Source organism: Lepus europaeus, chromosome 9, assembly GCF_033115175.1.
Source record: "Lepus europaeus isolate LE1 chromosome 9, mLepTim1.pri, whole genome shotgun sequence".
NCBI lineage: Eukaryota > Metazoa > Chordata > Mammalia > Lagomorpha > Leporidae > Lepus > Lepus europaeus.
This window is the reverse complement of record NC_084835.1, coordinates 71,814,088-71,842,050: the sequence shown is the minus strand read 5'-3', so window position 1 is coordinate 71,842,050 and position 27,963 is coordinate 71,814,088. Positions and strand designations below refer to the sequence as shown.

At 49.7% G+C, this 27,963-nt stretch overlaps 1 protein-coding gene across 2 annotated transcripts in view; it reads left to right on the top strand.

Moving 5' to 3' along the window:
- The first annotated feature begins 1,297 nt into the window (after nt 1-1,297).
- ANKRD29 (ankyrin repeat domain 29) overlaps nt 1,298-27,963 on the top strand; it is a 56,991-nt gene continuing 30,325 nt past the window's right edge. For both annotated transcript variants that reach the window (XM_062201477.1, XM_062201476.1), the window contains exons 1-4: nt 1,298-1,364; nt 15,333-15,443; nt 21,041-21,139; nt 25,568-25,666. In XM_062201477.1, the coding sequence (XP_062057461.1) occupies nt 1,344-1,364; nt 15,333-15,443; nt 21,041-21,139; nt 25,568-25,666 (330 nt within the window). In that variant the 5' untranslated portion in view covers nt 1,298-1,343. The remainder of the gene's footprint in view (nt 1,365-15,332; nt 15,444-21,040; nt 21,140-25,567; nt 25,667-27,963) is intronic.

Genomic DNA, 27,963 nt, shown 5'->3' with positions numbered 1-27,963 from the left:
TTTTAGTTATATTTTGACTTGTAGACTGGTCATTACAAATTCAGTTGAGAATGTGTAATATTCTCATAACACCAACAGAGGCAAGTGAGGGAATGAAGATCGGATTCCTATAGGGCGAAAGGTAGGGTGGCCCCTTTTACTTTAGGACTTGAATTTTGTAGCAAGGCTATTATCTTTTTATTTTACAATATATAATTTAATTTAAAAATATGGATCAGTCATTTTTAGTTCCTGAGACCACGCCTGGGGCAGGCAGCGGGTGTGTGAGGGGGGACGGCCCTGCAACACTCGGGGTTCACAGCGCAAGCCCAAGAGGAGGGGACTGATAATATCAAAGGAAGGGGGCTAGGGACCTATTACAAAGTTTGCCTTTCTCCTTCAGAATGGGGAAGCCTGCTAATTACTCACCAGAAGGCTTGTTCTCTGGAGGAAAAGTACACACTCTCAGAAAAGGAAGAGAGAGGAAAGTAAAGCAAGAGAGACAGGAATAACAGAGACAAGAGCTACTGGCAAGAGCAACAGGTGTCTGGCCGCAGTTCCCCCACGCCTCACGCACCATCCTCTTCACACCTGTGCCTGATGAAGGCTGCGACCAAGCAGGGGCGGGGCGGAGGGGGCAGTCCAGATGCTGGTCCATGAAGTGTGCGCCTGAGTGTTGAGAATGCCGGGAGGAGAGTATGTGTAGGTGTGTGTGAGGATGGGAGCGGGGAGTGCCGTGTGCAGGGTTTGGCCCTGGGGGGTGGGGGGAGTGCGTGTGTAAGGGACGTGGGTGTGGGTGTACGGGTGAATATAGAGACAGCTGTGTGCGTTGGGCGACGTGTGTGTGTGTGTGTGTGTGCAACATAGAGAGCAAACACTTTGAGTGGTTTGCAAGCGTGTAAGTGCCAAGAGGTGTGTGTGTGTGTGTGTGTGTATAGAAGGGGCTGTTTGAGTGCAGAGTTGTATATGCGTCCGTATAGACAGGGGTGTGAGCCTGGAGATGTCCTTGTGAGTGCGGTCTTAGTATTGTGACCAGGGTTGTGTGAGTGTGGACAGAGTTGGGGGGCACACAGGATCGGCTGTGTGTGAGCGTGGACAGCGTGGACAGGGTCGTGTGTGTGGAGCGTGGCGTGCGTGCGCGCGCAGCGGGAAGGGTGTCCCCGTGCGCCGGGGGCGCGCGCGAGCGGAGCGCGGGGCAGGGCCCGGGCAGGCGGACTGGGCACGCCGGCTTGTGCGTGCGGCGGCGGGAGCGCGCGGCGCCGCGGGGGCGGCCGGGCTCTGCGGAAGCGGCGAGACTTCGAAGGGAGGCCGGGGCGGCGGGCGCGGGGTCCGGAGCGCGCCGGCTCGGCTGGGCGGCCGCGGACATGTGCAAGATGTCCTTCAAGGTGAGCGCCGCGGGCTCGGCCAGGGGCTGCCCAGCTCGGGCGGCTGGGCCCGCGGGGAGCGGAGGGGTGGGGCGCTGGCCTCCACCCCGACTGCGGCCGGGCGGACGAGGAAGCAGCAGGGGCCTGAGGCTGTCCGGCGGGGTTGCGGTTTGCTTGCGTCCGCGGGACTGTGGGCATTAGGGCTGCGGCTCCCGGGTGGCGGCGGCTGTCGCCGGGGTAACAGGTCGTGGTCAGCCTCGGCTGCAGCCGCAGAACTGCCCCTCTGTCCCTGGGCGCCCGCGGTCCGCAGGGCCGTGTAAGGCCGGCGGCGCGCGCGGCTGCTTCCGCACGGTTTCTGGTCACGGAATCTGAGTGAGCAGCGGAGTGGACCTGCGGTGCATTACGAAGCCCCGTGTCCCGAGGGGCCTGGCGTAAAAGAGTGTGTTCCAGTCGCTCCGTTTCATCCCCACACTTGAGGATGAAAGTTAGGTTCGCGGATTGCCTCAATGGAAGGTGTTAGGAAACACATAACGGTTGCAAGAGATGGAGCGTTTAACGTGAGTCCGATTCTGAACCAGGGACATCATGTGCGAGGTCTCAGTCCCCAGGAGGGCCCATGAGACGGCCCTGCCTTAGAGAAGTTGGACAACTCTCCCTGCAGTCTTGTAACCAGACTGAAACCGAAATGTGTCTGACTCGGAAGCTACTGTTATCCCCTCTTCTGCCGGAGCGCCTGCGAGCAGAGGAGTAACATGGGAGACCACATGTTAGAAAGAGCCCTGACTACGGGGCAGAAGCTGCGGGGCCGGCAGACCAATCCGGAGGATGTTTTGGGTCATCCTGTTAGAAAGTGGTACTGGCCCAGGGCTTGGGTCCTGAGCATGCAAGGAAATAGGCCAGTGTGAATGACTTACGCATTTTAAATCTGCGAAATTAAGAAACTGATGTTTTTCACGGAGTAAGGAAGGCAAGAGGGCTGAAGACACTGATTTGGTTTGGGATAAACTTTGATGATGATGGGGCTCCACGCAGTGGTGTGGGTGAGACAGATGTGCAAACCCAGAACCCAGGAGGAAGTGCCGGCAGCAGACGGAGATACATTTGGGAGTCGGCAGTGTTAAGTGGTAATTGATCTCGTGGGAATGAATGATTGCCCAGGGTGGAGGGAGCGGCCTTGACCATGAAGGTAAAGACGTAAGAGTGAGCAGAATGGGAGAAGTCCAATGAGAAGAAGCAGCCAGACATGGATGAGAACAGTCAGGAGCATGGGCTGTTTCTTAAGCCAAAGATCCCCAGTCTTTCAGTGAAGAGGGCCTTGGTGTTAAAGACCACAGGAAAATCAAGCTAAGAGTTGAAAAGTCCACGGGACTTGGTAACAGAACAGCCGCTGGTAGCCTTGCCGAGACAAGTTGCCGTAAAGTGTTAGGTTCAAGAGCCAGATTGCAGCAGCTTGACGAGAGAGTGGATGAAAGCCTCAAGTATAGAGGACTTTTTCAGGGAATTCTGCAGGAAACTGGGATTTATCAAAAGGAAGTGGCTGTAGTGGGATCCAGAATTGATGAAGGGGTTGAGACTTGAGTATCTTTAAACGATGCTAGATGCTTCGACAACAAAAAGACAAATAAGCCAATTCTGGATGAGCAGAGGATCCGAATAGACGTTTCTCCCTGGTAGATGTTCAAATAGCCAGAAAGTACCTGAAAAGATGCTCACGATCTCTAACCACCAGGGAGATGCAAATCAAACCCATAATGAGAGCATTTCCCATCCACAAGGATGACCACAATCAGTAAGATGGACAAGACAAATGTTGGCAAGGATGTAGGAGTGTGGAAAAATTGGAGCCCACATACATTGCTGATAGGAATGGAAGGTGATGTGGTCATTTAAAAGAAAATAGTCTGATCTTTGTCCCAGAAGTTAAAATATGCAGTTGCCACATGACCCAGCAGTTCCATCCTAGGTGTATATGTAAAAGGGATGAAAATGTATGTTCACACAAAAACTTGTAGGCACACATTCACACCAATATTTTTCATAATAGCCAAAGCATGGACACAACCCGAGAGTCCATCAACTGATTATAAACAGAATGTGGTGTGGACTGTAAATGCCGTGGATTGAGCGGCCTGAGCAACAAACATTTATTCCTCATGATTCAAAGGGCCAGGAAGTCCAAGATCAAGGCCAGCAGCTTCCGTGTCTGGCAAGGGTCCTTTTCCTGTCTCACAGACAGCCACCTGCCCTATCATATGACAGAGGAAGAAACATCTGGCGTGTCTTTATCTTCTTGCAGGAGCGCTAACCCCATCCTGTGCTTCCACCTAATTAACACTCAGAGACCCCACTTCCTAAAACCATCACATTGGTGGTTAGGACTTCAGTGCGTGAACTTTTAGAGGATACAGACATTTGATCCATAACATTCTTCCCCTGTCCCCCCAAATCCTTGGCCTCCTTGCATGCAAAATATATTTATTCTGGGGCCAGCACTGTGATGCAGTGGGTTAAAGCCCTGATCTGGAGTGCTGGCATCCGATATGGGTGCCGGTTCAAGTCCCGGCTGCTCCATTTCCGATCCAGCTCTCTGCTACGGCCAGTGCTGCGCAGATCCAAAGCCAGGAGCCAGGTGCTTCCTCCTGGTCTCCCATGCGGGTGCAGGGGCCCAAGCACTTGGGCCATCCTCCACTGCCTTCCCGGGCCACAGCAGAGAGCTGGACTGGAAGAGGAGCAACCGGGACAGAACTGGCATCCCAGATGGGACTAGAACCCGGAGTACTGGTGCTGCAGGCAGAGGATTAGCCTAGTGAGCCACGGCGCCAGCCAGCATCAATTCTAAAGTCCAAGTCCAGAGTCCCATCTCCATATCAACTAAATCAGGTGCAACCCATCCTGTGGCAAATTCCTCTCCAGCTGTGAGCCTGTGAATCAAACAAGTCAAATGCTTCCAAAATACCATGGTGGAAAAAGCATAGAATAGAGATTTCCACTCCAAGGGGGGTATAGCTCAGTGGTAGAATGTTTGTAGATATTTCCATCCAAAAGAGAGAAACAGAAAGGAAGAAATCAGTGTTGGGTCTTAGACAGGTCCAAAACCTAGCAAGGCAAATACTGCTAGATCTTGGGGCTTGAAAATAATATTCATTGGTTCATTTATTTACAAAGATTTATGTATTTGAAAGGGAGAGTAATAGAAGGGGGAGAGGGAGGGAAGGAGGGAGAGACAGAGGATGATCTTCCTTCTGCTGGATCACTCCCCACATGGCCACAGTGAAGCCAGGGGTCTGGAACTCCATCCAGATCTCCCATGTGGGTGGAAGGGGCCCAAGTACTTTAGCCATCCTCTGCTGCTTTTTCAGGTGCAGTAACAAGGAGCTGTATTGGAAGTGGAGCAGCTGGTGCTCCGATATGGGATGCTGGCATCACAAGCAGTTAACAAGAGTTAACCCTCTGTGCTACAAGGCTAGCCCCTCCTCTCTGGTTCATTGCTCTGGTTTCTTGACCAACTAGGCAGGGATCAAGTACTAAAGAGCCTTAATATATGGATTTGTTTTTGGGAGGGGGAGAGAGAACCATAAACATCCGGTATATAACATGGTACTTGCATACAGTGGAATATCATTCAGCCATAAAAAGGTGCAAAGCACTAATACATGCTACAACATAGATGAATCTTGAAATCATGTTGTTAAATAAAGTAAACCAGACATAGAGGGCCACATGTTGTATGATTCCATTCACATGAGATGTCCGAAAGAGGCAAATCCGTAGAGACAGAAAGTAGACTAGTGGTTGCAGGGAGTGGGGAAAAGAGGGATGGGGAGTGGTTGGGAATGAGTATGGAGTTTCTATTTTTGTGGTGAAGAAAATGCTGTGGTGTGATTATGGTGATGGCTGCGCACTCTTATAAATATACCAGGACCCAGTGAACTGTGCTTTGAAAGGATGTATGTGAATTGTACCTCAATTTCTGAAAGTGTTTTAGAAGTGACAACAGGGAGTGTTAGGAAGGCTTGGGGGTAGAAGGGGTTTTGAGCTGAATGAGTGACTGAGTTCTCGGGAGTCGGGGGCAGTGACTCTGGACAGGGCCCCAGCAGCCGTGGGGCCTCGCTAGAAGGGCAGGGGAGTGTCCGCAATGGGGATCAAAGGAAAGGAGGTGAGGCTGAGCACTGATGTTCTGTGAAGCGAAGGGCAGGCTGAGGGCAGGACGTGGGGTGAGTAGAACAGCGACCAAGCCGGGGCCAGCATTCTCAGTGACTAGGGCAGGCTGAGCGGAGGTGACGACTGCCAGGTGGATGAGAAAGTGAGAGGCCTGAGCCCGGAAGAGGTGGAGTCCTGTACACTGGAATGGAGGGCCACTGGGCTGGAAGCCAGGTGGGCCCATCTCCACCCAGGTGCTGGTGTTGGAGGCTGGGCCTGCACCAGGAAGAGGGGCTGGGGAGGTGGAGGCAGGGAGAGAGGAGGAGTTTCTGGGCGAGGCTTGGGATGAAGAGGAAGTGATTGGCATGCAGTGGAATCAAGAAGGCCCTACGGAAAGAGTGACCGGGAAAGGGCAGAGTATGCGGCCCACCTGACACTTAGCCTTAGCGCCACCTCTCATCCACCTCCCATCACAGCAGACCGGAAATATGCACCCACAGCCCATGATAATAATGCTGTGTCTTGTAGCACTGTTGTTTTAAATATTGGTTTATTGAAAGAGTTACAGAGGTGGGGAGAAACTAAGAGAGAGAGAGAGATATCTTCCATCTGCTGGTTCACTCCCCAGATGGCCACAATGGCCAGGGCTGGGCCAGGCCAAAGTCAGGAGCCAGGAGCTTCATCTGGGTCTCCCACATGGGTTGCAGGGGGCCAGTCAGTTAGGCCATCTTCCACTGCTTTTCCCAGGCCATTAGAAGGGAGCTGGATTGGAAGTGGAGCAGCCAGGACATGAACCAATGCCCACGTAAGTTGCTGGCGTCCCAGGCATTTACCCTCTGTGCTTTACCTGCTAAGCCACAGTCCCAGCCCCAGTACTGTAACGTTTTTGAAGGGATTTCTGCAATATTGCCTTGACTACTGGTTAGCTTTGAATAACTCACTTACCTTGTGTCCACGAGTTTGCTGCAGTTGTGTGGCGTTGATAACTGCCGTGTAGGAAGAGCATGAACCTGCACATGAATTGCACACATCATCAGTGATTCTGAACACATTGGGCAGTTGGTAAAGTGGACAAGGTGTCGTGGTTTGCAGCTGTTTACTTGGAGATGTATTAACTTTGATTTGGGAGCTTTGCACCTTTTGTTTTCTCGGGCCCCTGAAAGGCTCAGTAGGCCCCAGGTCCTGGGTCCCTGAAACTTGCACGCAAAAAGGCCCAGCACCGGCGGCTGAGTCTGTGGGAACACCAGCAGCCTTGGAAGTCACATCGAGGCCCTCCTTGAGGATTCAGACTCAGTGCACGCAGAGCTGCTGGCAGCCTAGCCCCTGGGCCCCGGGCCCCCTGCTGTCTGTGGGGCTTCCCCAGCTGTTCCCCAGCCATCGCTTCTCACCAGTCAACTTCCCTTCACGACTGGCAGCATCCTAGTACGTTCTGGATAGGAAAACAGACGCATGTTTGTGAGAATTCTTGTTCTGTAAAGCCAGCGTGCCAGTCTGAGCCTGTCTGTGAACTGGAGTGAATGAAATGTAGGGTCCTTGACATGACTTTCTAGCAACTGTTTCACCTGCTCAGGGCTTTAGGTGCCTGAAGCCTAGCACCCGTGAGGGTTGGGGAGGTGACGGTTAAAGGAAACAGCCATCGCTGAACCACCTGGGTCCTTCCTGATCAGCATCTCGATACCATGTCTCTGTTTTCATGGGTTGAGCCTGGGCCAGAAGGCTAGGAATCTGGAAGCTTCTATCCTTGGTTCGAGAGTATATAAATCATCTTGTAATTGGCTTCAGTTCTTTATTTGGATGAGCCACAGGAAAATAAATGAACAAAACGGTGTATATTTATTTTATTTATTTACTTGAAAGAGTTACACAGAGAGAGAAGGAGAGGCGGGGGGTGGGGAGTCTTCCATCCGCTGGTTCACTCCCCAAAAGACTGCAATGACTGGTGCTGAGTTGATCCAAAGCCAGGAGCCAGGAGCTTCTTCCGGGTCTCCCACGCAGGTGCAGGGGCCCAAGGACTTGGGGCATCTTCTACTGCTTTCCCAGGCCATAGCAGAGAGCTGGATCAGAAGTAGAGCAGCTGGGACTCGAACTGGTGCCCATATGGAATGCCAGCACCACAGGCGGTGGCCTTACCTGCTACACCACAGTGCCGGCCCCAATGTATATACTTTTTTAAAACTTTAAAATACAGCTGTACCGTATCATTCATCCAGCTAAAACATTCATTTCAGTAGTTTGTAGAAAATTCACAGATTGAACAACCAACGGCACAGTCAACTTAAGAACATTTAATCACGCCAAGAAGAAACCTCACTCCCGTGAGCAGTCCCTGTTGCCTCAAACCTCCTGGCTTTCGCCAGCTGCTCAGCCACGTTGTCTCTATAGATCCACCTATTCCAGCTGTGTAGGTTTTCGCAGACGTTACATTTTGTCTGGAATTCTGAGGTTATATGTGCCAACCTCTAAGGCAGAATTCCCAGGGCAAATTACTTTTTCTCTTCAGTTTGCTCTCACTTACAGAAGTGTAACAATAGGGGCCGGCATTGTGGTGTAGTGAGTAAAGCTGCCGCCTGTGCCACCACCTGCGGCACCGACATCCCACATGGGCACTGGTTCAAATCTTGGCTGCTCCACTTCCAGTCCAGCTCCCTGCTAATGGCCTGGGAAAGCACAGAAGATGTTGCAAGTGTTTGGCCCCCTACAACCCACGGGAGAAACCCAGAGGAAGCTCCTGGCTCCTGGCTTCCACCTGGGCCAGCCCTGGCCATTGCAGCCATCTGGGAAGTAAATTAGCCAATGGAAAATCTCTCTCTCTCTCCCTCCCTCCCTCTCTCTCTCTCTCTCCGTCTCTCTTTTTTAAAGATTTATTTATTTATTTGAAAGTCAGAGTTACAGAGAGAGAGAAGGAGGAGAGGCAGAGATAGAGAGTTCTTCCATCTGCTGGTTTACTCTCCAATTGGCCGCAACGGCCGGAGCTGTGCCAATCTGAAACCAGGAGCCAGGAGCTTCTTCCCAGTCTCTCACGTGGGTGCAGGGGCCCCAGGACTTGGGGCCATCTTCTACTACTTTCCCAGGCCATAGCAGAGAGCTGGATGGAAAGTGGAGTACGCCAGCGCTGCGGCTCAATAGGCTAATCCTCCGCCTGTGGCGCCAGCACCCTGGGTTCTAGTCCCAGTCGGGGTGCCGGATTCTGTCCCTGTTGCTCCTCTTCCAGTCCAGCTCTCTGCTATGGCCTGGGAGTGCAGTAGAGGATGGCCCAAGTGCTTGGGCCCTGCACCCTGTGGGAGACCAGGAGAAGCACCTGGCTCCTGTCTTTGGATCAGTGCGGTGCGCCGGCTGCATCGCGCTGGCCACAGCGGCCACTGAGGGGTGAACCAACGGAAAAAGGAAGACCTTTCTCTCTCTCTCTCTCTCTCTCACTGTCCACTCTGCCTGTCAAAAAAAAGTTAAAAAAAAAAAAAGTGGAGTAGCCAGGACTCAACCCAGCACCCATAGGGTATGCTGGCACTGCAGGCAGCAGCTTTACTTGCTACACCACAGCACCAGCCTCGAATCTTTTTTTTTTTAACCTGCAATGTTGGCATCCCATATAGGCGCCAGTTTGAGTCCCTCCTGCTCCACTTCTGTTCCAACTCCCTGCTGTCGCATCTGGAAAGGCATCTGGCTCAACTGGTTGGGCCTCTGCCACCCATGTAAGAGACCTGGATGAAGCTCCTGGCTCCGGCCTGGCCCAGCCCTTGCCATTGCAGTCATTGGGGGAGTAAACCAGTGGATAGAAGCGCTCGCTCTCTCTCTTTCTGTCTCTGTAACTCTGCCTATCAAATTAATAAATAAATCTTTTTTAACAAAGCCAGTGACATCTTAGAAGCATCCTCCCACACATGACTCCTCAACCCATCCTTAAATCCTTGTTTTATGTATCTAGTATCACAAACTCATTACTGAATACAGCTGATATTCTCACCATTCATTAATGAGTGCACAGTTGAAGTCCCTATTACGCTGAACCCCTTTAAAAGTTAATTGCTTAAAGCTGGACCCCCTGTAAGCTTTGAATGGAGTTCAGCTCTCTAACTTGCTCACTGCTACTGTTTCTTCCTGCGCTCGAGTGTTGCTGGTGTGCTGATGCGCGGTGTGTGAAGCAGAATCCTAGCAGAAAAGCGGACAAATGTGGAAGTTTATGCTCAATTTTTCCCTCCGTGTATAAAATATAACCTCTTGGGCTCTGGACCCAAACAGACTTGGGTTTGAATTCTGGCTCTGTTACTTGGATCAGCCAAACTCCCAACTCGATGACATCAAGTCATTCACGTCCGTGCCTCAGTTTCCTCGTTGTCAAGATGAATGTGAATCCTACATCATGGGGTGGCTCTGGGATTTCAGTGAGTTAAAGCAGTTAAAACGCTGAGTGCACTGCCTGCGACCCAACACGCTCTCAGCCTTGGTTTTGGTTGCTGGGAGGGGCTCGCTGGCCTCAGTGCAGAGATCAGAAGAGTCAGGAAGGAGGTTCAGTAGGCGTCGCATGCGAGGGAAAGGGCTCTGCAGTTTGTGTACAGCATGTTCACACGCACCGTCTCCTTTAAAGCCTACAGGGCTTGCCCCTGCCCCATGCCACAGCACCTGATCATGAGCACCTGTACCCAGGGAGTGTGATTTATGTGAACCCCAAACAGAGGAAGACCCAGGGGCTTTCCGCCTTGGCAGGAGAGGAGCTCGGAACGGGGACGAGCAGGGAGCCCCGGGTGTGACCGCCACTGCCGTGTTCTTTGCTGTTTGCAGAATTGGCAGCGGGCAGCACAGCACAGTGGTTAACGGGTCAGCACAGACAGCGGACTGCCTGATGCTGAGGCTGACTTGCCACTTCCCACTCGCCTCGTCTGTAAAACGGGACAGCGATAGTGACCTTGGCAGTGAGCTAAGATGAGCGCTGCATGGGCTAGCGTGTGCGGAGGACGTACCACGTGGGCCAGGAAGCAGCCCAAGATTCCTGACCCCCAGTGAATGTGTGGCCGCAGGGTGACAGCAGCACTTGCCTGCTTCTTTGCTGGACGTCTCCACCGAGATGTCCCAGAGGCACTCGAAACAGCATGTTCAGGGCTGAACTCATGGGCTGTTTCTCCCCAAAACCTGTCCCTGCTAGGGCAGAGACATGAATGGCACTACAGTCTCTAGGCACAGAACCAGGAAGCTGGAAGTCCTTCCATTCCCCTTTTCCATCCAGTCCAGCACAGAGTCACAACCTAGTGCTATTCCAGTTAGTTCCTTATGAGGTCCCAGTCTGTTTCATCCTCCCATACCTGCTAGGGCAGCCTCACTTGCGCCCTTGTACCTCTTGCCTGTCTGTGTAGCAGTCCCCTAACCCTTGTACACACTGACACACTGATCTCCGTCTGGCTGCTCAACCCATTCTCCCTGCAGCTGCCACAGGGACCTTTCTGAAACACAAAAGTGATGGTATCTCCCCACCTTAAAATGCCCCCTCAGGGCACGCGTTTGACACAGCAGTTAAGACACCTTTGGGGATGCCTGCGTCCCATATCCTATCAGAGTTCCCAGTTCTAGACCTTGCTGCTCTGCTTCCAATATAGCTTCCTGCTAATGCGGACCCTGGGAGGCCTCAGAAGTGATGGGTCCCTGCCACCCTTTAGGGAGATCCATACTGAGCTCTTGGCTTCCAGTTTTTGCCTGGTCCAGCCCACAGCTGTTGCAGGCGTTTGGGGGTGGAAAGTGAACCAGAGGATAGAACTCTCTCCCTCTCCCTCAAATAAAATGGAAAGGGAGAAAAAGAAGCATTGCACCCTTGACTCCCCAGTGCCGCCACTATGAAGTCCAAATGGTCCAGTTCAGCACCATGCAGCTTCCAGAACCCAGCCCTGACTCCCTGCCCGCCAGCAGCTCAGAGCCCTCCCTGCCTCTCACCCTTCACTCCTGCCACGGAGCAGGTGACGGTTCCCAGGATACCGTGCAAGCCTCCAAGTCTTTGCCTCCCCATCCCCATCTGAGACTGGGTGCTTACATGAAGAGAAGAGCTTCGTGCACAGGTTTGGAAGCTGCAAGTTCAAACAGCACAGTACGGCGTTGGCTCTGACAAGGGGCCCCCTTGACGGTGTCACCTCATGGCAGATGGCCCCACAGTGGTGGGAACATGCAGAAGAGGGCACAAGACAGAAGTCAGAGCACAATGGTCCCCCAGTGCCTTCCAAAGGCAGTGCCCCCAGGTACCTTACAGCCTCCCCCTAGGCCCCAGATTTTTTTTTTTTAATTAATTAATTTGAAAGGCAGAGTTACAGAGAGGCAGAGAGAGAGAGGGAGGTCTTCCATCTGCTGGTTCACTCCCTAGATGGCCGCACCAGCTGGAGCTGCACCAGTCCGAAGCCAGAAGCCAGGAGCTTTATCCGGGTCACCATAGTGCCAGCCCTACCTTTTAAAATCCCACCATTTCAACACCACCACACTGAGGACCAAGCTCCTAACACACGAACATTTAGAGGACAAACCACATGCAAACCACAGCAGCTCAGATGCTGGAACCTCAGAGGAAGCCAAGATGGCCAGCCCAGCAGGGGAGGAATCCCCAAGACCGTACTAAAGGGAGAAGAGGCCCTGCCTGGCTGTCATGACAATAGGCATTGGCTGTTGTCTTGTGGTTTTCCTTTTTTTCTTTTTTCTTTCTGAAGGTATTTGAGGTTAAAGTGAAACAGAGTCACTGCAAGTGAATTCACTTTATCATGCTCATTGGTTCGGATTTCAGAGAAAGCCAGCAGAGCTGTTCCACGGAGCAAATTAAATTATTCTCCTGGTTGCTCCTCGCAGACTTCATTTTGACCCTGCATTCTCTTTATTAAAAGGCCATTGTTTCATGATTTATTTCATGAGGACAGGTCAAAGCTGCCTTGCCATTGCTTCGCCCAGTTACTAACAACTCACAGTAAGACCCACCCCAGTGCAAACACAGCAAATGCTGGGTGTGAACGCCACGGCTGCAATTTGGCTCAGAAACTCTAAGACAGGAAAATTTACACCTCCCGAGAAGGCAGTTTGTTCATCTGGAATTTGGGGTGATTCTTTGCCTCCTAAATGAGCCAGGAAAGGAAACTATTCGAGGGTGCTTACCCACCTTGCTGTTCTCCTGTCCAGGTCTGTACATGAGCACCAGCGGTGGGTGTGATGAAGGGCGTCTGAAATGAGATCCTTACACCAGCAAACGTTGTCCTCACTCTGCTGTCTGCATAATTCCCTTTCAGAGGGCTTTGTGTAATAGCTGAAATTACTGGTATTTTCTTTCTAGCCAAGTAAAGCAGTACATTTAATGCAATACAGTAGCCCACCCCCCATCAGCAAATGCCACCGGTGGCCATGCAGATAGTAGTACCAAGTCCTAGATAAACTATGTATTTTTCCTATACATACCAATGATGAAATTTCATTTATAAATTCGGCACAGTAGGAGATGAACAACTAACAGTAAAGCAGGACCATTTTAACAACAATTGCAGCATCACTGCTGTTGGTCTTGGGGCCATTGTCAAGTAAAATCAGGGTTCCTTGAGTACAAGTACTGCTGTACTATACAACAGACAATCTGGTAATGAGGAAGCCACCATGTAACCCGTGGGCAGGTGGAGTATACAGTAGGGATACCTGGATAAAAGGATGATCTGTGTCCTGGGCAGGACTGAATGGAATGGCATGAGATTTCATCATGCTGCAGAGACCTGCACACAATTTAAAACTTAGGAATCATTTACTTCTGGAATTTTCTGTGTAGTGTTTCTGGACCATGGTTGACTGCAAGTAATTGAAATCAAGTAAAACTCTGGATACGGGGGAGCCACCATGTCGGCATGCAAGTATTCAAAAGGCAGTGCATTAATGACAGAGATCCTACATGATATTTTTTTAAAAAATTGATTAATTTTCTATGTAATTTCCAATTTAACACCAATTTTTTTTCATTTTCAATTATCTTTATATACAGGAGATCGATTCAGTATATACTAAGTAAAGATTTCCTCAGTTTGCACCCACACAGAAACACAAAGTGTAAAAATACTGTTTCAGTACTAGTTATAGCATTACTTCACATTGGACAACTGTGTCCTTAATGTGCTGTACACTGTGATTTAATGCTATAACTAGTACTCCAACAGTATTTTTCACTTTATGTTTCTATGTGAGGTCAAACTATTGAAACATTTACTTTATATATACTAAACTGATTTTCTGTATATAAAGAGAATTGAAAATGAATCTTGATGTGAATGGAAGGGGAGAGGGAGCGGGAAAGGGGAGGGTTGCGGTTGGAAGGAAGTTTGGGGGGGGGAAGCCATTGTAATCCATAAGCTGTACTTTGGAAATTTATATTCATTAAATAAAAGTTTTTTTTTTTTTAAAAAAAAGGCAGTGCAGAATATGCCTTTGGTGTCAGCAAGATATTTAAAACCCACCCAGCAATGTGCCTGTTATAAAACTTTATGAGATTAGCACAATTCTTTATTAGTACCAGTACTCTGAATTTATTTTTTTAAGATTTATTTAACTTTTTGAGATGCAGATTTATAGACAGAGGGAGAGACACGGAGAGAGGTCTTTTATCCACTGGTTCACTCCACAAATAGCTGTAATGGCCAGAGCTGGGCTGATCCGAAGCCAGGAGCCAGGAGCTTCTTCTGGGTCTTCCATGTGGGTTCAGGGGCTCAAGCACTTTTGGGCCATTTTCTGCTGCTTTCCCAGGTGCATTAGCAGAGAGCTGGATTGGAAGTGGGGCAGCCGGGACTCGAACCAGTGCCCATATGGGATGCCAGTGCTGCAGGCAGAGGCGTAACCTACTATGCTACAACACCATCTCCCAGTACTCTGAATTTTGCGTATTGATTCTAATTTTTAAAGAAAAATAGCTAGAGGGGAGGAAATTGGCCCTCAGCAGCATTTACAGTGTATAGGGCATGTGTTCAGCAAAGAATCTACATCATTCAGTCCTTCCTTAAACTTCCAGGTAGGCCCTGTGCTCTCCATCTAAGGCAAAGGAAACTGAGACTACCAAGTCAAGGCCAAGTCGCCTGCCCAGAGCACCAGGGCCCAGAACTGTCTGGTCCCAAAGCCAGTCTCCCTCCCCATCATAGGCTGTCCTCTGCAAGCCCAGACCGGTTTACTACAAGGAAGGAAATTGTGCTTGCACTCAGCTCTGCCACTCATTTTGGAGACCATAGCTGCGGTTACAACTTTAACTGCAGCTGTCGAAGGACTTAGCAGTGGAGTGCCCGATCTGTGCGAGGATGCGGAATGGCATTCTCCGCCCAGGGTTCCTCGTTCTCAGCCAAAGCCACGGGCAAGTTCCAGCCAAAGCCACGAAGCCTAGGTGGAGGAAAAGTGAGGCATTTACCCAGATAGCTGCGACCAGGCAGAAAGTGTAGACGACTTAGAAAAAGTGCAGGGAACCTGCTTTGGGAGGTTGCACCTGGGAAAAAGTTTGCTCCGCTTAGAGGTCAGGAGAGCTTTGGAATGTTTCAGGGAATCTTCTCGTTTCCTGTGAGCAGAGCGTCGACCTGGAAGCATGGGGTCAAGGAAAAAGGAACCTGAACATTGGCAGGAAAGTGAAAAGGTTGATGGGACATGGGACATTGGGAGTGCTGCTTTATCATAACACCACTCTGCCTAGCAACCCACGGCTCAGGTGCCTGGTTCCAAACCTCCGGTTCCAGTGTCTGATGCTCCTCCCTGGTCGGAGGAGCAGTCTCTCAACTGGGGCCCGCACCTGCGAACCCTCCCCCTCTGAACGGTGTCCTCCGTTCATGTAGAAGCGGCCACACAGACTGCCGGTGACTGAGATCCTGTCTCACTTTGCCCTTGCAGAAGGAAACGCCGCTGGCCAATGCTGCGTTCTGGGCAGCACGGAGAGGAAACCTGGCCCTGCTGAAGCTGCTGCTCAACAGTGGACGCGTGGACGTGGACTGCAGAGACAGCGTACGGTACCTGCATGGCCTTGACACGTGCCCCCCTCCTCCCACCATAGGCGCCAATCTGTTTCCCCCTCCAGGTGTGTGTGCTTGCCTGGGGGAACTCAGAGAGGCAGGGAGACCACTGCATGCGTGAGACCAATGGCAGCCGCTGTCAGGACAGCGTCGTGTCCCTGGGCTTCAGAACTGGCACTTGCCAGGGAGAAAAAGGTGTTGAGTGAAAGAATTCAGACCACTGTTTTGTGGAAAGAGGGAGATGATTTAGAGCACGTGTGGGTTGCCATGGGCGTGGGAGTTCTGTTTTTCCTACAAAGATGAGAAAACTGAGAAATTGAAGCTTCCTCCCAGCTTCTTAGCCTTTTCATTGCCTTTTGCAAACACAGAGATGCTAATTAGAAGGGAGACTAAAAACAGACACTCCTGTCCACTGGCAGGCACCGGCCCAGCTGGAGCCCCTGGCTTCTCTGTGCCCAGCAGGGCTTCCACAGCTGCCCAGGGTGGTGGGGGAGGCCCTCAGAGGAGGAAAGAAGAGCAGAGTTTGCTGCACTTGGCGCATGGGGCTTCGGGGCAGGGTGGCTCCCAGGCGCACCTGAGGATCCACTGCACGCGTGCCCATCTGGGTCTGCATCCAGGAGTCTGAACAGCGTGGAATATCCCAGTGGCCTCACTTCCCTCTGGCCTTCAGCACTGTGTGGCCAATGGCAGGGTGGTCTGTAGCCACAGGCGGGGAGGAGAGAAGCGAATGTTGCCCCCTGCCCCCGTATGTCTGGCTGCAGCTCGCTTGCTCTCTCTCTCTCTGCATCCTGAGAGCTGCTACCATCCCTGGGCACCTTCAGGCTTGGCTGTCCATGGAGGGCAACTGTCCCCAGCTTCCTGGACTACACTGTTCTTTGCAGTTTGCCCACCCCCAGGGCCCAGTTTCGTCAACAGCCTCTTTGTGGTTAGCCCAGTGTAATGCAGTAGCCATTCTGTGGCAGAACCCAGACGGAGAGCGGGTCTTGGGCATCAGTGAACTGCCTGCTGTGGTGCGCCAGTTCCTGCACTGCACTGGGCAAAACGGTGGAGTTCAAAGGCCACTTTGCACTGGGGCCTCACCAGCTAACTTCTCAGATGACCACTTTCCCTCTTTTCCTTAAAGTCACTCTTTGTCAGACACCTCTACGACTTCCTCCTGGTTTGTGGCTTCCCAAGAGCCAGGACCCTCTTCCGGTTTCCCACGCGGTACAGGGGCCCAAGGGCTTGGGCCATCCTCCATCGCTTTCCCAGGCCATAGCAGAGAGCTGGATTGGAAGTAGAGCAGCCGGGATTTGAACCAGCGCCCATATGGGATGCCGGCACTGCAGAAGGCGGCTTTACACACCATGCCACAGCACTGGCCCCTGAGAGCCAGATTTCTTCTATCCACTGGTTCACTCCCCAAATAGCCACAACAGCCAGGTCTGGGCCAAACAAAAGCCAGGAGCCAGGAACTCCATCTAGGTCTCCCACGGGAGTGGCAAGGGCCCAGGCACTTTGGCTGTCTTCTGCTGACTTCCCAGGAGCATTAGCAGGAAGCTGGATAGGAAGTGGAACAGACAGGACTCGAACCAGCACTCAGATATGGAATACTGGTTTCACAAGCAGGGACTTAGCCCACTGCCCCACAACACCAACTGCTCTCAGACTTTCTGGCACCTGTTCCGCATTGGGGGTCATCTCTCCCATAACCCCTGTCCCTCCAAGATACACTGTCTCTGTCTGCAGAGTGACCGCTAGCTATTTGACAAAAATGCTGCTTCCACGAATGGATGCTAATATACTTTTTAGGTTACCCTTCCTCATTTAAAATGAAAAATGTGCTTTCGGGAGAGATGATTCTGTAACCCAAAGGGCAAATCTACACGATGGCCACTGCAGACATCTCTTGTCTTTTGAAAGGACTCCTGAGGCTGGTGGAGACGGAAGGGCTGGGAGGTATTGGGCAACAGTGCAGCCGTTGCTCTCCTGGGAACATCACTGGCTGAGTTCTTGTCTCCTCCATGTGCAGCCTGAGGACAGAGTCAGGTTCCAGAATGGCTTCTGATGATGGTGGTTGATCTCAAGGCTAGCATTACTCTCACTTAGGGAGCCAAGCCCCAGGATCCCCTGGGAAGCCAGTGAGAGATGTCAGAATGCAAGGACTCTTGGTGTGTCCCAGGAATTGTTCCTAACCTCAAGTAGGACCATGATCAAACTTTTCCAACAAATAGCCTTGTAAAGCACAAATATTTGATCTCTGGGCCACCCACTATACCCCAGAGCTTGGGTTTGCCACACTCCCATCTCCACTTCCTGTCTTTTATGTGATGTTTACATTGTTTGCTTTGCTCATCTTTTTTGACAGAAGCATGTGCACTGGCAGGATTCATTTAGCTATTTAGATGTGTTAATATACGTCCTTTTTGGTTTTGGACTTCACTGTGTTTATATACACCAATATGTCAATTCAGAATCAGTGCATTTTTTTAAAGATGCAGCTTAACATGAATGAAATGAAGTAACCCTCAATCTTTAGAGAATTGAAATTAGCCCACCTAATAGCCTTTAAGCATAGTGGGGCTATTTTTGTATGGGTTAATATAACACTTCTTTATTCTTTTTCTCCTATATTCCAAACTTTTTCTCAGGTGACCATGATGTAGAATTGAAATATATTCTGTGAAGGAGTAGTAGTATTTGATTCATCTTTCCTTTAAACACAGGAGCCTAAGAGTTCTTTTCTTTTTTTAAATCTCCAAGCTAAGTGCTTTGTAGTTTCTCCAGCTCACAATTGACTTTTGAGACCAGGGGGGACCTCTGATAAAGAAAATTTCTCACCTCATGTTAAAGGATGTAGTCATCCCTTGTCTGGTCAGACTGGTTTGAAACCAAGTGGTTTAGCCCATTTGGGTTGTGACAACAAAATACTTCAGACTGGAAGTTTATAAACAAGAGAGATTTGTTGCTCACAGTTCTGGAGGCTGGGAAACCCAAGATGAAGGCGCCAGCAGATCTGGAGTCCATGCAGGCTCATGGTCTGCTTGCTGGGCGGTGGTTTGTCACGGCACTCTCCGGGGCACAAAGGGGTGACGAGTCCCCTTCTACCTCTTCCGTAAGGGCTCTGATCCCACATATGAGGGCTCGCGACCCACAAGGCCTCCCCTCTTCACACCACCACAATGGGGATTAGCTTTCTCAGACCACAGAACTAAGGGCGCTGCTGCCTGCTATCTAACGGAACATGTCTCCCATCCAGCAGGAAGTTAGTAGTAGCAAGCTTCGATCATGAGGAATACACAGACGTGCAGCTGAATACTGGGAGCTACAGCCTATCTAGATCTTACATCCAAATGTGAAATGTTCACTTAGGACAGAAGTATCATGGAGCCTGCTACAAAGTGATTAGCTTTTCTTGACTCTGCTGTACTTTTTGTATTAAGCAAACAAACCAGACTCTCCCAAACTAGCGTGATCATTTATACAAGTCAACAAAAATCAAATGATGACCTAACATTTACTGAATTATCATCATATTCCTTTAATATCTAATAGTTAGTGAACAACTAACATTCCTGTGCCTACCCACATTTCTTGAGTGATCTTATTTACTGATTTATTCAGGCAGATGCTTTTATTATGCCCCCATTTTACAGATGTAGAGAAGGAAACCTTGAGAGGTTGCAGAACAACCCAAATCAGCCTTGCAGTGACCATTCAACTAAACTGCTTTCCTTCAAAGTCCCCCACACAGAACGATCTCGAAGACTGTGAGATTCACGTTAGCTGCCCTGAACCTAGTGTGCCTTCCTTGTGTGCGGGTTCCTCTGTCTCTTATCATCCACTCCTGAGAGGCAGATGGCTGAAGATGCAGAGGCGGTGGAGAGAATTTCAATTGCAAGATCTTGAAACCAACTGCAGGGGCTGGCACTGTGGCGTAGCAGGTAAAGCCATAGCCTGCAGTGCTGCCATCCTATATGGGTGCTGGTTGGTGTCCCAGCTGCTCTACTTCCAGTCCAGCTCTCTGCTATGGCCTGGGAAAGAGCGGGAGATGGCCCATGTCCTTGGGCCCCTGCACCCTCATGGGAGACTGGAAGAAGCTCTTGGCTTCCAGCTCCTGGCTTTGGATTTTACCAGCTCCAGCTGTTGCAGCCATTTGGGGAGTGAACAAGAGCACGGAAGACTCTCTCTCTCTCTCTCTCTCTCTCTCTGCCTCTCTGCCTCTCTGTAACTCTGCCTTTCAAATAAATAAATAAATCTTTAAAAAATGTAAATTAACCTTCAAAAGCCCACTTTAATCAGAGGGCTCCACATCCATGGTGTACTTCCAGTCCTTGAATCTTAAAGCTGGCCGAGCCCACAGCCATCAGCCTCTCCCTTCCCAGTCTTTAATGACCAGGTAATGGGTCCCCGTTCCTGTGAGCAGCTCACCCCAGGTCCCGTGGTTGATGACAGAGGTGGACTTAGCCCCTGGCCCCTGACCTCCTTTCACTGCAGTGCCTTTCATCTTTGCCTGAATCATTTTGAAGGCCAAGGCTACTGACCACGGAAAACCAGCTGGCACCTTTTAACCCATTGGTTGCATCAGTAGCAGTGTTGTGGCTCAGGAATCATTACATAGAACTCATAAAGTGAGATATTACATACTGTTGTAATAATTATGGCTCACTTGGACTCTGTTTCTAAGGATATGTGGTAAATTTTTAAATTGAAAATTCCAGCCTCAGCGATTTGTTGCTTTGCTTTCTCATCTAGTCTGCATTCCAGATAACTGATGAGGCACTTTCTTAAAATTTTTATTTATTTATTTGAGAGGTAGTTACAGACAGAGAGAGGAAGAAGCCGGCGCCGTGGCTCAACAGGCTAATCCTCCGCCTTGCGGCGCCGGCACACAGGGTTCTAGTCCCAGTTGGGGCGCTGGATTCTATCCCAGTTGCCCCTCTTCCAGGCCAGCTCTCTGCTGTGGCCCGGGAAGGCAGTGGAGGATGGCCCAACTCCTTGGGCCCTGCACCTGCATGGGAGACCAGGAGAAGCACCTGGCTCCTGGCTTCGGATTAGCACGATGCGCCGGCTGCGGCAGTCATTGGAAGGTGAACCAATGGCAAAAAGGAAGAACTTTCTCTCTGTCTCTCTTTCTCTCACTATCCACTCTGCCTGTCAAAAAATAAAATAAAATAAAATAATAAAAAAGAGAGAGGAAGAGACAGAGAAAAAAGTCTTCCATCTGCTTGTTCACTTCCCAAATGGCCGCAACAGCTGAAGCTGAACTGATCCAAAACCAGGAGCCAGGAGCTTCTGCCAGGTCTCCCACACAGGTACAGGGCCAAGGTACTTGGGTCATCTCCCACTACTTTCCCAGGCCATTAGCAGGGAGCTGGATTGGAAATGGAGCAGCCGGGACTCAAACCTGTACCCATTTGGGATGCCAGCACTGCAGGCAGAGGCTTAGCTTACTATGCCACAGCCCCAGTGAGGCACTTCTATTGCGACAGGGAAGCTTGTGCTCAGTCACGTTCTGAGTGGAGCTGGCATCTGCATAGTCTTCCATCCCAGGACCCCTCTGTGTGACATAGTGATGGCCTAACTGTTCGTCTGTCTCCCCCCATCCAGCACGGCACCACACTCCTCATGGTCGCCTCCTACGCCGGCCACATAGACTGTGTGAAGGAACTGGTGCTGCAAGGAGCAGACATCAACCTGCAGAGAGAGGTAGGTCAGGTTCTGCACTTGAATGAAAAGGGCTGAGAGGACTGGAGTTTGCCTGTCGGAGAACTAGTGAAGAGGGCAAGAGCCATCGTTGCTTTGCTCCTACCTTATAGTCCACTGTGGGGTTTTCTGTGCCTAAGATTCTGCCACAGAAATGGGTCATCATTGGGCACATCTGAAGTCGCCACATGTCCTCCCTCAGTCCTTAAACACACACATGTTTGGTCTCCAGCTTAAATAATTCCTCCTTCTTCCCTTGGTATGGGTGCTCCCGGATTTATGGGATTTTCATAAGAGATGATAGTCGTAGAGGTTAGAACCTCCGACATATGAGGCTGACTTGCTAGGCCTTCTCAACCATCCTCACCCAACCACGTTTTCCAGAGACTCCTCTGAGTGGCCATGTGGGTGAACTTGGGCTAAAATATGAGCCTGTTGCCATGTTTCATTCAAGTGCAACCTCAGATAAAGGGGAGTTTGGTCTGGCCAGAGGATCCATTCTTGGTCCAACCTAGAGAAGCAGTAGAGAACTGGGGCATTTTTAACACACTTTGTGATAGATCTGAAGAGGCTCCAGGTATTTGCAAGCCAACCCAGAGCCTGGTGAGCTACCCTTTCTGGAGATAACATGCTCAAGTCCTTCCCAGAGGAGAGCCTGACCTCCGGGCTCTCACTGACCCAAACAGAGATGAACATCCTTGGAGAGCCCCAGGCTAGACTGGAAAGCCAGGTTTAGCCTGATCCAGCCCTGTCCTGGGACGGCTGTTGTTGGAGAAAAGTAATTCATCAGCAGAGCTTTCATTGAGACATTCTTCCAGTCTGGACCACAACTCCTGAGCAAGTTAAGACATTCCAGGTCTAAAGACTGTGTCATAGAGTCCCAAGGAACATCCAGAAGTCTCTTGCATCACCCTGTGGATAGTGGAGGCCTTGGCTGGGAACTATGAAAGAGTGACGCCTGACACTTGGCTGGGACGTGGTTCCCCTCAGCCTGGCTCAGCAAAGGGAGGGGGTCTAGTGAGATAACAGGGAATCTTCTCACCAATTCTTCTGAGTCATTTCTGTAATGCTAGATCCTTGTTTTAGGACATGTTTACTTCAGCACTTCATTTCTTCTGAAATGAGAATGTTTGAACCTGAGATGAGAATGTTTAGAATTATAGTTCAAAATTTTCCTAATCTTTTTGTTTTTCCTCTCTTCTTTGTAGTCCATGTTTGTTACAAGTTCAAAGAAGAGACGGCTTTTCTCTAAATAAAAACAATATGGTCCAGATATCCTTACTCAAAAAACTTTATCCTGAAGGGCAAGCTCAACATTCACAAAAGTCTCTTTAGAACGACTGAAAAAAAAATGGGGCAGAAGAGAAATATTTGGGTTCCAGTCAACATAATGGCTTTTATAGTTTTATATTGATCTATTTGTTTGATTCCAATGGCTCAACTAATCTTGGAGATGAAAACTCTTTGGCATTGAGAACAGAAGTCCTGGGGAATTCTTAGCAAAGTGTACTCAGTTTAGAGGTGAGCTGACCGGCTGATATGATGATACTGCCACTGGGAGTGCACCTGTCTGGGCGATTGAGCTCCCGTGGGAGACCCCAACCTCACACCTGTTTTGGAAGCTGAAAGAGTGCCTTGCGGTGCTTTGAAACTCACAGTCTACTTTTGCAATATCAGAATATTTGTTTCCTAAATAAGCACTTGCTATTGTTTTCTTTGGTTGACTGTCTAGGTACACAGAGCTTGTTTCCAAACTGGAAGCGAATGATCCTGAAAGATTACCTTAGAGTCGGCAGAATTAGCTGACTGTAACTCTCAGGCCTAGGAATTGCAAATGCTCTTGGCAGGGAGCCCTGGGTTTCAGTAGTAAAGCACAACAGTTGAAGACCTCCGCTCATCTTGCAGACTGAGAGTTAGCTCCTGTGGTCTACGGATTGCCGCGTTGATGCGCACGGTGATCGGTGGCATGTAGCTTCCAACACTGGCTGAAACTGCTCTCACTGTGCTTTTTATAAGCAATGTGTCAAGAAAGCTTATTGAAAAAAATCCTTTCTCTTGAAAAAGAAACAATTCCTAGAAAGGCATCTTGCTAGTGCCTCAATTATCTCTGTTAAGAAGGTGAGTTTTACCGTTAGCCGAGTTTTCTCATCCAGATCTGTTTATGCCTTAAGATTTCTGGAATCCATTGTCCTCACTGTCAGAGTGGTGGGAAGGTGCTTCCTCCTCGGGTCTCTGGGAACCAAGGGAAAATTCACTCCTGACTGCAGGTGGCCAGACTCTGTGAGTGGCCACGTTGCCTGAGCCCCTGGGCATAGCCTGAGATAGAGGATTAGATCTGGGTTAGATCCAGGTTAGATCTGATTAGACTTGGGTTTTCTGGTTAGATCAGGTTAGATCTGGGATAGATCTGGGTTAGATCAGGTTAGATCTGGGTAAGATCTGTGAGGTCTCTTTGTGTGAGACCCTTAGCTGTCCGGCTGGAAGTGCTACAATGTCTCTCGACAAGAAACACCGGAGACTGGTCGGATGAGTATGCCCGTTTATTAGCAATCAGGCACAGGCTTTTATAGGGTAAGAAGGGAAGAAACAGCAATTCTATAGGGCAGAAGGGGGAGCGTGCTAAAAGACCCCTAACCAATAGACTTATCAGTCACGTAGGCCCCTGAGCTCCTTTGGGCAACCGGCCCACATCTGGAATGTGGGAGTTGCTTGTCAACTCTCAGTTTATCAATTCTAAATGCACATCCACAAGGCTTCCAAGAGGAAGGGGCAGGTGGGGGGGGGGGAAATGGGCCTGGAGCTCCTGTTGCCTGCCAGCATCCAGGCTGTGGGGTCCCTCCCAACCTCCTGCTTGGGCAGGGCAGCCAGTCTCATGGGATCACCCGCAGATCTGGGTTAGATCTGTTAGATCAGGTTAAATCCAGGTTAGATATTCTGCCTTGATGCCGGCCCTCACTGCTCACCTGCCTCCCACTTCCTCAGGCCCTTAGGGTGATCAGTCATCCACAGCACTTGCTCTCCTGGCTTTCTCTCCTTGAGTGAGAGACCCACTACCTTCGCTGTCCCAGCTAAGCTGTGGGAAGAGGGTTTTCTTTGCACAGTGCCTGGCCATTAGCTTCCTCCCATGCTGAAAGCATGGAAATGAAGAGCCTTGTGGTAGGACAAATATATCTGGCCATACATGCAGTACTGTGACGTTGCTCACATGACACGCTGATTTGGGCTCCAGTCTGCAAGGGGTCTTGTAAAAGTGGCTGAGAAGAAAAAGTATTTTTAAAAATTGTGTCTGAGAATGTCATGATCAGCTTAAAACTTGGAATCAGGCGGTTTTTTATTAGTGGGTCCCATTTCGAGCAAGGTTTTGGGGCCTGTTTTTCCTGTGGGCTCACCGTTACGGAAGTTGATTCTTGGTTGCACGGGTAGCTTTTGACTCTAAGACACCACATTGCATAACCAAAATTCGACCAGAATGCTTTCTGTGTTAACGAATGCTAGTGTTTCCCAACCGCTACACCAACCGGCTTCCTGTGGCTGCCGTGACAGGCTGTGTGGGCTCTCTTCCCCCTGGAGGTCCCGCCTCGTGGCTTCTGCGGGCTGCTAGCGTGCCGTAGCTCACACGGCACTCCAGTCCCACCTCTGGGGGTCACATGGCCTCTTCTCCCTGTCACTTTTGTCTTTTTCTTTTTTAAAAAATTGTAGTAAGATATATGTAAATCTTAGCACCGTGAGCATTTTTCCGTGGCCAGTTCAGTACGTCCGTAAAGCTGTACAGCCATCACCAGCGTTCACCCGCACAGTCCTCGTCCTCTTGTGAAAACTCCAGCCCCTGTAGGCAGCAACTCCGCGTTCGTCTTCATTTCTGACTCCATGGATGTTGCTGCTTTAGTTGTGACAGCAGAACCACACCGTGTTTGTCCTTCTGTGCCTGCGTGCTTCACCTAGAACGATGGCTTCGAGGTTTTCCCTTGATGTAGCACGTGTCAGACTGTCCTTCCTTTTCAAGGCTGAATACTGTTCCACTCTGTAGGTATACCACACTTTGCTCATCTCTTAATGCCTTGAAGGACACGTCAGTTGTTTCCAGGTTTAAGCAATAAAAATGATGCGTGTGCCTCTCTTACAAGGGCACCTGTCTTGGGATTTAGAGCCCACCCAGGTAACCCAGGATAAATCCCTTCTCTCAAAACCCTTAACTCAAGTCTTTGGCCTTATAAGGTAATGTTCACAGGGAGCCCCTCTTCATGCCACTACACCAAGAATAGTCATTTGCCTGACCAAGGAATAGCATCAGTTCAAATGCAGCCTCTTCCTAGGGTGGAAGGCTACTATGCAAGGATGTTGTGTTGTTTTCTTTGCCACTGTGTACATGGAATAAAACATAACCAAATGTCTTCTAAAGCCAGCCTCTCCTCTCCCCTCTCTCTCTCCCAGTCAGGTACAACTGCCCTGTTCTTTGCTGCCCAGCAAGGCCATAACGATGTTGTGAGATTTCTCTTTGGATTTGGAGCATCCACTGAATTCAGGACCAAAGTAAGAGAATCGTCTTGATTTCATGCCCTGTTGAGGAGTGCCAGCAGTCAGGGGTATGCGTTTCTGCTTCGCTTTCTAGAAGATTCTCAAGTCTAAGGAAGTGGCTATCACAAGGCAGCTGGTAATGGTTCAGGAGTGGTCCTAGGGATTCCATGTAATATATCACATTTTCACTCTGGACCCACGATTGGAAAATTCTGTGAGGATTTTCTCAGACTCCTACACTGCTGACTCTCCACTCTGCAACGCTAAGTTTTGTAACCAGGAAGGGAGCAGGAGGAGGCGGCTTTCTAACTTTCTCTGTCCTGTGTGCTTATTTTCCTTCAGAGTTAATCCAGACCCCACAGTAGGAATTGCTGGGAGTATCAGTCTGATCCTTGTAAGCCTGCGGAATTGCTGAAGAGGGAACTCTGGCGGACAGCGTCCTTGTGTGAGCTGCTGTCAGGGAGACGTGTGATAGAATCAGAGTTCACACAGTGGGCGAGGAGTTGGGGTTCTTCCTTTAAAGAAGTTATTCTTGGGGCCCAGCTGGTTAAACCACTGCCCGTGATGCTGACATCCCACATCAGTGCTGGTTAGAGTCCTGGCTGCTCCACTTGCTATCCAGTTCTCTGCTGCTGTGCCTGAGAGAGCAGCAGAGGATGGGTCGAGCACTCCTGCACCTAAGGGGGAGACTGGGAGGGATTTCCAGGCTCCTGGCTTCAGCCTGCCCAGCCCTAGCCATTTTGGCAATTTGGGAAATGAACCAGCAGATGGAAGATATCTCTCTCTCTCTCTGTCTTTGCCTCTCTATCACTCTGCCTTTCAAATAAATAAATATTTTTTTAAAAAGAAGTTACTAGCCGACGCCGTGGCTCAACAGGCTAATCCTCTGCCTAGCGGCGCCGGCACACCAGGTTCTAGTCCCAGTCGGGGCGCCGGATTCTGTCCCAGTTGCCCCTCTTCCAGGCCAGTTCTCTGCAGTGCAGTGCAGTGCAGTGGAGGATGGCCAAAGTGCTTGGGCCCTGCACCCCGTGGGAGACCAGGAGAAGCACCTGGCTCCTGCCTTCGGATCAGCGCAGTGCGCCGACCGCAGCGGCCATTGGAGGGTGAACCAACAGCAAAGGAAGACCTTTCTCTCTGTCTCTCTCTCTCACTGTCCACTCTGCCTGTCAAAAAAATAAAATTAAATTAAAAAAAAGAAGTTACTCATTTTCATTTTTGGCATATAGATAAAGATTATCTACAAAAGATCAAGTTTGTTTTCACAATATGGTTTTTACATAATGTTTTATAATAGAAGAATTTGAATTGCCATATATTTTTGTGATTGCCATCTCAATTCTGGCATTATAGTAATTTAAAAAATGCTTAAAATTTGCCTGAGTTGGGAATTTTTAGGTTTTCTTACTGAAAAATAAGGGACATATCAAGGGAGTTTCCAGTGGATCTTTTTTTCCTGTTAAAATGCTAACTGTTAAATAGACTTGAACTTCACATAGGGTCTCTGTCTTTTCTGAAACCTGATATGGAGTTAGGTACATGCCTCCAGACATACTGAATGTCATATACAGTCATACGAGATATGTGTGTAGTGTTTTATATTTTTTTACCATAAAAGTGATGCAACTACCAATAGAAAGTAAGCTTTTACAGACCCAAATCTCAGCTCTTTGACCTAGTCAGGATGATCATGACCGTGAAGCTGCTTCAGTATTTTCTTGGCTAACAAGTTAACACTGGCATTTGGCCTGTGTACACGAGCCAGTCTGTGCGAGCCTAGAAACCCACATTTCCTTTAGACCAGCTGTGGATCTCTAAGAGATTCCCAAGGGAAGAAGAGAGTGTCAGGACACTGCTTTTAATGTGATCCCGTCACCAAAACATCAGCTGTTCTCATAAACCTCTGTACGGGGACAGCCAGTTAGCTTGGCAGGTAAGACTCTGATAAGGTGCCCACATCCCACATTGGAGTACCTGGGTTTGATCGTCAGCTCCAGTTTCTGACTGCAGCTTCCTGCTAATGCAGACCAGGGGAGGTAGAAGGCAGTGGCTCAAGTAATTGGATCCCTGCCTCTCATGTTGGAGACCTGGATGGAGTTCCTGGCTGCTGCTGCGTGAACAAGTAGATAGAAGATTTGTGGGTGTGTGTCTGCCTTTCAAATAATTTTTAAGATAATAATAGACATCAGTTGTCCTACATGATCATCTTATTTTATCTGTTCTGTTACCTTACCAGACCAAGAGCTGAGAAAATTGATAGGACAAAGCTTGAAAATAGTGGTGCTTGTTGCTGCTGTTAGGTTTCTTGATGTCCC